This window comes from Botryllus schlosseri, chromosome 8 (assembly GCF_051294905.1).
Source record: "Botryllus schlosseri isolate E-star chromosome 8, Bs_hap1, whole genome shotgun sequence".
NCBI lineage: Eukaryota > Metazoa > Chordata > Ascidiacea > Stolidobranchia > Styelidae > Botryllus > Botryllus schlosseri.
In genome coordinates, this window is record NC_137243.1 from 8,549,913 (window position 1) to 8,560,983 (window position 11,071).

At 40.5% G+C, this 11,071-nt stretch overlaps 1 protein-coding gene across 1 annotated transcript; it reads left to right on the top strand.

The window, feature by feature from the left end:
• The first annotated feature begins 353 nt into the window (after positions 1-353).
• On the top strand, positions 354-9,052 carry LOC145445617 (uncharacterized). Its single transcript, XM_080323817.1, has 3 exons — positions 354-4,591; positions 4,905-5,763; positions 8,401-9,052. The coding sequence occupies exons 1-3, from the start codon at positions 4,127-4,129 to the stop codon at positions 8,505-8,507; spliced, it is 1,431 nt and encodes a 476-aa protein (XP_080179943.1). The 5' UTR covers positions 354-4,126; the 3' UTR covers positions 8,508-9,052.
• Positions 9,053-11,071: the final 2,019 nt, after the last annotated feature.

Below are 11,071 nucleotides of genomic sequence, written 5' to 3' on the forward strand. Positions count from 1 at the left end.
TAGATTAGTATTTTTCTGCCTAAATCCACGACGAAATGAATCCCGTGGATAATGACGCAGGTGGCAGCCAAGTTCATATTGTGAAAATTATTTAGCATTGTTTATGCGGTGATAAGACATATTGATTGCAATCGTCGGTAATGGTGCTGTTGCTTAGAGTACATCGGTAGCGTGAGCAATCGAAAAGCAATTATCAATTCCAATACTTCACTATGACTCATTACATTATTGTCTGACTCATCGGAACTCGTGGTGGATTTAAATTGATATGTCAATATATCTTGCCCCCCCCCCTCATATGAATAGCGTCGTGTTAATGCGGGCGTAAGTATTTATATGGCCTTCCAACTTGTGATTGAATGTGACGGAATGCAAAATGGCGGATGAAAATGAGAGTCTTTTTTAAACATGACTGAAGAAGTAATTTCATATGGCATAACGCACCCTTTCGGTGAAATCTTACAAACTATATGGAACAGTTGAGCCAAGAAACACATGGAAGCGCTATAGAAGAATGTGTTCTCTTATCTTGGATATTAGCCTAATTAGCTTATGCATTGTTTAAAATTACCGGTTTAAATGTATGTGAGGAATTGAACCATTTTAGAGGCGAAAAGAAAACAATTATTGAAAGTCAGTCCATCACAGAGTGTATTAATATTTGATATTACAAAAATAAAAACTTTTTGTATTAGTATTATCAATTTAAATTACACTATACGACAGACTCGTGGGCGTTGAGCTGGTGTTAAAGCATGAATAGGTCTAGAAAGGGTAGCCTACATGTCAAAACGGTAACCTGATCCGTCAAGGAAGGCTTCAGTTTCAAAATAAAGCGTTTCGGGAAGGAAAATGAACTCATTTACTTTTGGAAGACGTGTCGCTGATCGCGGGACCGTCACTTCAGAATTTCGTTAAAGAGACACCGATATATTCTAAAAGAAATCAAATCGTTTTAATATTTGAACAGATACCGGTTATGAAGTGAAAAATCAGCGTATGAATTTCATTATTCTATGTCTGAAATGTAGGATTAAATCGCTCGTAATATTTTTAATTCACGTTGGTTGTTTGTTTTGGATTCTTATGTATGATAGATTCACGAACTTTGCGATTGCGGGATACGATATTCAATTTTGCGGTACACAGCTTTCTAACATTACAAATTGTATGTCTATACGTCACATTTGCTCGTTGAACCCTATATCAGCAGGTCTATTCTTTGTTCATCTTTTCTTCGTAAATCAACCAACTCCACATCAATAGTAAAGATAATCGGATTTGATTTATGCAGCTTGTTGTCACCGGCCACACGTAGTGGAAAGAAACAAATGGGGCCCACTTAGCAGAGTCAAGTTTTAATTCACAGAAATGTCCACAGCCCGAAGAGGGTATTTATCAATAAGATGAATGCATTTCATGCGCGTTTGGTTAGTCTCCGATCCAAGGTCATTTAGGGGAAATACTCGTGTATACCTTTGTGACGATAAATCGGCCATGCGATATGTGGTGCCTTCCGTGACACGAAGGACAGATATCAACAAGATTTTTATTTTGCATCACAACATGGGCGTGCTTTGATCCGCGGGGTCGAAACGTTGATAAAAAGAATTCCCAGCCAGGATAAATTTTAGCATGATTTTTACAGTGTGAGATAATATATATATAACATCAATGAAAACTAAAATATTTTAAATTTCTTGTAGCAATCTCAGTGATAAAACCTAAAGATGATTGTGCTGTCCACGATATCGCAAGAATATAATTCACAATGTTTGGCGCTAAACGATACAGGGGTTGAAAATATTTGGGACACGTGTTACTAACTGAAGGGTCGCCAGAATAGTTTGATTTCAACGATGAGGTGGTACCTCGCTGATTATACATTTCAATCAATATATTGCATCCGGTGACAATCAAACTTTTTATATATCGAGGTAAATTATTGTATTTTTCGCTTATTTACAATTTTCGCTTATTTTGATGCTACATATCATGCACCGTTAGATATATTTTGCAGCAATTAGTGTGATGCAGTATACGATAAAATGATTACCGATACCTGTATGTGCGTATAATAAAATACATGTGGAATAATAATTCCATACAATTTCGCGACAAGGGGAATCTAACAAATATATTTGTATATATCGAAGAAGTGTGAGTTTCTATGGCTAGCTACATACCTGGGCATTATGACTATTTCATCACATAGTACGTAAAAATGCTTTTAACTTAGGAACCTGCAGCAAGTTTTGTATATCATATCATACTCAGCTTCCATTGTTACGTGAAACAGAATAAGGAAACGCAGAGTATAGCCTACTTTACATATTTTGTCATATGATGATAATCACGTGTAATTGGATGAGTGAGGTTATTTCAATGCCAAATGTTTACTCACAGTCGCGAAAATAGTATTAGGACTCAAGATATCCAGACACATAAATACATTCAGCAGCAGCCATATTTGTCCATAAATTTCCGTAACGACTGCTTCGATACCCTCTTCAAGTTGTATGTGTCTTCATATGATGACGATACCAACTCCAGTCAACCAAATCATATATACTGACGATGCTACCAATTAAAATTTCCCACTATACCGCAAGCAAGTGTACAACACAATCGCATGTTCTCTGTGCGGTCCTCAACAAATATCATTATCGCGCGCTCCAACGCAAAACGTGCGCTAATGAAATTTGCATCATGAAAAACAATATATATCGCTACTCGAAATATGGTATATGCAATATATCGCAGTATTCGCATAGCTATGCGGAAACTAACCAGATTGAATGTGACCCAGGCATGTATACAAAATACGGTAAAAGCTAGTGATGTGTTATTCGTTGCTCAATAACGCGATTAAAAAGTGGTTTCACGCTAACTGTAGGACGAGATGGCAAAATACAAATAACAAACGCTACACAACGCTCTGTCACGTGCCCGCATGTCGTGGGGAAATTATTACTGTCTGCTGATAGATGTCGCATCCAAAAACGAGATTCGACGCGAAAAATACATCCGTCACATAGCAAACATTAAGGTCAAAGGCCATTCCATAGATGAAGCAATGATATGTCTTGATCATCCGAGTAAGACGTCTTTAATCACAGATTCGCACCAAAATAAGATAGCGATCACACTAAATGGTCGTAGACCAACTGGAACGAAGTCTCAAAAGTGGTCGATACTATTATGAATACAATTGTGAGTAGCAAAGAGAGCTGGTTTAGTATATTGAGTATGTATATTTTTACAACCAAATGACTGTACCTGTACAGAAGTACCCCACAACGCGATTCCTTTGAAAGCAGATACAAAGTCAGTGTCACCTTGACCTTAACGATCCCCGCGCGAATAGCAGTCAATGTCAATGACCAATGTCTCAAGATATACGCGTGTGGGTAATAAGCGTGTGGTTGAAGATTCTGCGTTCCGTCCGTCACATAGACATCAATCAAACAGTGGATGCCTTATATAAAGGAAATATTTCATCAGTCGATGAGGATCAACGTGCCCTAACATACGAATTGTGAATGGTGCCAACGCGACACCACGTTATATAAATAAAAATATACTAACGGAACTATTTAGGTAAGGGATTGTCAATCATGCCAAGTGTACGCATTAACAAATTCACTGGTTTACGATGAGATGTACGTGGTATATGAAAATACAAGTTCGGAGTGGGCACAAATCAATGATCTGCCCCCGCAATTGAAAGTTATCGCGGGTTCGAGGATATGGATTCTATTTATAACTATACCTCTTGTGTTATGCATTCTGTTTCAATAGATCTGATTCATTTTTTGGAATAGGAAACAACTTGTATACCGCCTTTAAGTCGAATGACCAAGTGGAATCACCACGTTCAGACGTTTGATGTTTTTGCGCCGTTTAATCCACCGTGCGAGGATCACCATTTTAAACTTGTTAAAACTCAATGAGCCGTGACTGTTAAGTTCTTGACCCAGCACAACGAAAGAAAATTCCTGTGGGGAGCCATATTGTAGAATCCCAATGCACTTATCGTGTCATATAAAATTATCATGTTGCTGGTATTTCAACAGTATGTATAATTATATTAGTGAGTATTTATGACTGAAGATATTACTGGGAGATGGATCAACAGTACGGGAATTCAGTTCATATGAGTACTTTTACAGTTCAAACGCATCATCAACACACCAGCCAACAACAATATCAGTCGCACGGTCAATATCAACACATGTTTCCCGATTATTCCGACGCGTGCTACCAATCACCAACGTTCGCTGATGCCGCATTTTCTGTGGACCAGTACGGGTATCATTCGACCTCGTCTGTGCCGTACGGAACTGGAATTGAAAGTTATTTGGATCCAAAATACGCTTCGAATCCTACCGCGTTTGCTTCGCGTTTGCCATACTTACCTTTTCATGCTGCAGCTGTAGCAGCTTACGGCATGTACGACTACAGCTTCGAGCCCGCTTTCATTCGAAAAAGGAATGAAAGAGAAAGACAGAGAGTAAAATGCGTAAACGAAGGATATGCGAGGCTGCGCGAACATTTACCGGAGGAATTTGCAGAAAAGCGTTTGAGTAAAGTAAGTTAACCGCCTCATAATGCTTTGGAATCGCGGGATTATTAGGGATTTCTGGACATCATCTATCACCCGAACGAACACTGACCAAGAGTCCAAATTTATCACTGAGGTGTTGATCCATAAAACCACGATGTATCAGATTTCTTTGAGTACAATGCGAAGGTGCTGGCCTCTATTATGTCAGCGCTCCAACACCGCATGACCGCTAACCTACCATCATAACTGGCAACATATTCCAATGCTAAAATACAATTTTATTCCGCTAGAGTCTAATGATTGCAGCGTTTTAAACTTCGTTTATTTTATTTGATAGGTCGAAACGCTCCGGGGAGCCATAATGTACATCAAGCAGCTTCAATCTATCTTAGGATTCGACCCGGAAAATTCACCAAGAATAAAAAACACGGATTCAAAGATAGAATCAGATCAATCAGACGAGAAATCTGATCGAGAGCGTTCGCAAGACGATTCTGACAAAAAATCAACCAAGGACAGCGTCGAAAACGTACGAGATCCAGACAACTCGCTTGACAATGAAACGTTTAACGATCTCGTAGATAAAATCGAATTGAGCCCGGGCGATTTGCTAAACAGCACTGAAGATATATCTTGCACCGATTCTAAACTGGTGTTGTCCGCGCGCACGTCGAAAATTCCCCACACTTCCGCCGGATCCTTATCCAGTCATGGGTATCCCCGCAAGCCTGCTACATGCCCCTCGTCCCCGTCGAAAAGTATAACGTGCGGAATTAACGGCAACATTTCGAGGAAAAGCTGCGCTGTCGCGGAGCAATCATTGTACATCGAACGCAATTCCCCGCCGATCACCGCTGAGAAAGCATTATCACAGAAAACAGACGGCGAACAGTCCGACTGGTGGTCCCGCGTGTGCAGCCGATCAAATATGAACACCATTTTCGACTTGGTCGATGACTGCGCGCCAGTCAACAAGCAATTCGGCATCAATCACACAGAAAACGTGGGCTGGGTCAGTCATCGCAACCCGAGGCACCACCCGTACAAGAAATCCAACGCGAAATGTAACGCACTGCGGGAAAATTGGGACAACGTTTTTCATATCAAGGCCGAAACGCAGACGCCACCACCGTACGACGAACGGTACGAGTATTTTTGCCAGCAACAATATTCCTCTTGTCAAAGAGATTTTACAAGTAAGTACCGAGGACTTTGATGGCACTCGACAAAGCGAACTAACCTTACGGAAAATAGATGGAGTACCTTTGAAGTATATGTTGTTACACTTTAAAATGGTCATGCCGAGGATGAGCGATGGTACGGAAATGGAATAGATTGCGCGCACTGAACGGAACACCAAATGTATATCGATGATATTCCATCACCATCGTTAAATTTGTATTTATCTGCTATGGGATTATCAAACAACGTTGTCAAAGACTAATATCATTAATAGCTCACCAATTCCGCACATTTTCCAATGTACTGTACTAAACACTTTTGTTTTTACTTGACCATTGTGACGCTCTGACTCACGTCAATCATTCTATCCGGTCATATGCGTTTAGCGCTTTCGCGTTTGGTTCAGCGTAATCTATCCGATGTATGATGTTCGGGGCATTGAAAGAGAGACGACGGGCGTGCTTATTCTTGCTTTGTCAACATCGAAACATTTGTCGAGGCGGACAACATGTCCCTTGGCCCCGAACATTCACCTTGGGGTTGGGTGGTATCCCTTGTCTGTAATCATTTCTTTTCAAGAATCGGCGATGTGGCGCCGATTTTAAAGTCCTCTGCACACACGTCATCGCCCTATTGTAGGGGTCACCAACTCGCGGGCCGCATCTAGCCCGTCAGGCTATATTCTACGGCCCGCAACCCATATGAGATTTATGGCAAAACACATATTTAAAAGCTAATCATTAATTCGCTTTTCGCAAGTTCACAATATTGCGAATGTAAATAAATCTGCCTTTTATACTCTCGCCACAGGCAGTGAACATTTGCAAACGGTCTCAGAAAGACAAGACAAAATTGAAGATAATATGGACTCTTTATTCTCCACTAAGCGTTGTCGGGTTGTGGCTCACAATACAAAATACAAATCGAGGCCTCATCATAACATATCAGTCTGATATATTAGATTTATTCGCGTTTCTTCAATATAGCAAGTAAATATGCCAATCGCATGTGTTGGAGAGCAAAACGGTTTATTGAGCAACGTAGAACCTCTGCTTATCTAAATTATATACGTTTCCCTATAGCAACATCGCACCGCCTATCGCGTTGGAAAAGTGTCCCTCCAGGGGTGGCCAACCTTTTCGGCCAAGGGCCACACGAGATTTAAGAACCATTGCGCGGGCCACTTGAATGTTGATGACCCTTTTAGTCGTCCGATAGCAGCGAACCGAATTGGGTAACGTTGGAAACAAGACTTACGATTTAAAATTGATACAATTATGTCATGAAAACTCTGTGTGTGACTGTGCAATGTGCATCCATGTCCTAGTCTCGCGAAGCGCGAAATTTTTTCAAAGGTAATGAATGGATTCGATCAATAAATATGTTACTCGCATATATTGGCGATGGCCTCTGTATACCACTGGGCTGATTTGGCAAAGACAGGATTATTCGGCGTTTAGACATATAGCAATTAGGGCTGGGCACAATGATTCGAGTACTCGAATCTGAATCGAGTATTAATTTTAATGATTCGAGTCGAGCAGTAAAATACGATTTTTTCGAGTACCGCAATTATACGCTCTTCACCACTGAAAGTTGATTTATCAACGAGGAGTTTATCAACGATCAACGAGTTTATGCTAATTTCACTGTTGAAGCCTTGAAACCTTGATTGGCCGTATCGTAGCATACGAAACATGAAGTACAAAGATACGAACGTTACTGGAAATAGCACATTTCCGAAGTCATGATCATCCCACAATATTGTCACCAAGTGCAATGAAATCGGTATGGTCGAAAAAAATAACAAAGTATCCCTAATATGATGAATAACAGGCATTATATTCTTTGTGGTCGCTTAAAAGGTACATATTTGAACTTTGACAAATAATATTCTGCTATGACGTCATAATGAGTGATACTCGATTACTCGACTCGACTCGAAGCATTTTACGTGATTCAGAATCGAATCACTCAGGTACTCGATTTTGCCCAGCCCTAATAGCAATATCGAAGGGTTCGGTGAATATGCCTCTATCATTTTGTGCAAAGTTTCATCGCCGACGATCTTGCTGCGAGCACACAAGCGAAGTCGCATGTTGGACGACACGTTATCTCCTAATTGCGAATATAGTTAGACTGAATTTTGTATTTATAATTTTCAGGAGGGGGCTCCGATACTAAATGCAAGAAATCGAGTGACAATAAATCATGCGAAAGTGCTAAGAAAAATTTCAAGTCAAATAAATCTGCTGCGAAATATTATACTTTATGGTCATATATACGGAGATCTGCCATGTGATAAATGTGGCTGGCCACTAACTACGCCAATGCGTTCGAACTGATCTTTCAGTCATCATCAAATTTTGCGGTCAGGCTAATCAAATTTTGGTTGCCGTGCAATTTTGCCTGATGCTGTAACTAATTTCGAGAATTACCTCGGGGTCCACACAAAACATTCTCGCGGGCCACATTTGACAGCATCTGCTTTGCCCGTTTTGAGTTGGTGACAACTGTCAAATGCATCTTTTTATTCAGATTGTGGTCAATGGATACACCGGGTAGAACACATCGTGAAATAGTTGTATGGAACACCGCTGCAATATAAAAATCATTTCAATTCTTCGCCTCACGCCGAATCTTTTATTTAGAAATGAGTCAAAACGAATTCAAGAGCAATCGGAGATCAAAAGGTGGACAATCCGACGGTTTTAAAACGGACACAAGCCCGGAATCCATTGCGGGACTGTCGCCTTGAAAAAGAGCCGTTTTCCGGCATACGATCTCGTGAAAGTTCAAAGAAGGGAAATCCCCTCAACGAAGAGATCTCAACGCTATACGCCACTGCGTCGGACGGCAGTTAGCAAGCGAATCTCCTGTTCGACACTCGGCGCTGGTCGCCAAACGCTTCTGCCTTCGACATCGCTGCCAAATGCTGGCAAACTATTGAAATTAGATCCGTCTTCGTACAACAGATCTTCGAATAAGCATCGCGACTATTACTGTGAATCGAATAATATTCGAAAACTATACATAAATCCGGTGCGATCGCGTGAAATTCTGAACCCTTGTAAATTACGCCATAAGGACTGTACTACCAGAGAATGGTCCGAACATACACAGCTGAAATTATCAATTACCGTCGTGAAGGCCAATCGATGTGAACTTCATCCGAATGATGATGTCATTCCCGTCTCCATTAAACACATACGAGACGCAAAACTTATTTTTTATCACTTGTTTTCCGTTACGTTAGATTTTCTTTGATTCTGTTACAAACTGAATACAGACAATGAGCTCGTGTCTTCACGTAACTGTTACGATCAAGATTACAGTAAGTAGACTACGAATAGTGTACATCAGGGGTCACCAACGCGGTGCCCACGAGCTACTTAGCCCGCCAGACCAGCAAATGAGTCGTCCGCGGTCGCAGTAGCAAATATTCAAATGAGAAAATGGGTCAGTAGACGTAAGAAACATACGAACACAGTTTTTTTTCGATCGGGGCGTTGCTCGTCTTCGCCCACGCGGAGGCTTAACGGGAATCTAAAAAATAGCTTCTTGGAGGTACAGAACTTCAATATACAATTGAAAAGTATATTCATATTGAAATGAACCCGAATATTTTCGGCTGACACTCGTCAGGCGTAATCGTCAGCAACTAGTAGAGAATTCAAAATAACATTGTCGATTGTTGATATACGATGTTCTTTTGAATTCTCCACTAGTTGCTGACGATTACCCCTGACGAGTGTCAGCCTAAAATATTCGGGTCTATTTCAATATGAATAAACTATTCAATTGAATCTGAATAATATTCCCTGGTGTCGACGCGGAGATTGGCACGCAGTGCGGCAACGCAACGGAGCCCGGAGACGCTGGTATGGGTCCCGGTGAGCGATAGTTTTCTGTTCTTGGTAAGGGGCGAAAACCCTGCCGAGTGCTCTGAATGTCCAAGTGAAGAAATGCAACTGAGCACGGATAAACGACTCGAGCAATTGGTACCCCGTCGCATTAATCTATATTCTAATGGTTTCAAAAGGGTTGGTGACCACTGGTTTACAGTATGTGGTCGACGATATATATAGTCAACGCGGTTCATGTGGATACTGCTGCGTATAGTTAGGGTTACATTCAAGACCAGTGCATTTTCATTTTAAACACTACCCTAAGGATTAAAAATTTTCGATTCAGGTGTAGTCGAAAATGCAGTTTTAGATAGACCGTAATCTTTGCTGTGCGAAGACGTCGCGTCGTTTTAACGTCATTCATCTTAACAAAATTTGTATTATTTATGAATATAGAAGCCAGACAAGTTATTCCGTCTTTTGCGGTCACGAAACTTCATGTGTCAGGCATGGTTAAGCAATTCCACTGGCCCACTTGTAGTTTTAAAACATTCTCATCATTAGTAGTGGAAGCCTAGGAAATATATTGAATGAATAACTCATTAAATAAAGACCTTATCTAGAAAAAGACTAGAGGTCAAGATGTAATGGCTGAATTTAGGAAACGTATGTTGAGAGGGATAGACAATAGACATGCAAGGGATTGTTTCTGTAAAGACTGATCGCCAAAAATGTTCGATTTGCCTACAAAATTTTGAGTTTTAATGCATGAAGCAGTGAAGCTGCTTGGACTAAGCATCTACAAAACGTATTAGCACACTAGTAGAACAGCGGTTCTCAACCGGTGGTCCGCGAAGCATTTTCAGGGTGTCTGCGAAACCTCTAAATTTGTAAAGTGACTGATAACCTAATTTCTTAATTTTAATTAGGAAAAGCACGAGGCAGTTTCGCTTCATAATTGCTAAAACGGAAATGATAGAATTCCAAGGAAGTATACTCACAATTTGGAGAACAATATTTGGATTTGAATAGTCAAGTCATCTTTAAAAAATTAAAGCCAACGAGGAAATGGATATTTTTGACAAACCTGCCATTAAAATTACCGCGGACAGAATTATTTTGGAGGGGATTTCCCTTCCAAATTCGCTTGACACTATGAGACTCTGCGTATCTTACGCTGTTCGGATCCACATATTCGTGCGCGTTGTTTCCACACATAGATTTCAACATCTGTGTACCGAATATCGCCTCATCATGTATAAAGCTGTCGGCCTATACAGTGTACGGATATTTAGTCTGGGATTACCAAACTAGCAGAGACGATTCAGCAACAGCAGTCGGTGGTGACATATTACTCAGTCTGATCCACTTTGTTTTTTTCTTCAAATTATTGTCTCATGTCACCATCCTGGCTTTGATGATATTCATTCACTTAAAAAATAGTTTTAAATTGTCAGGCATAACCATGCTCGAC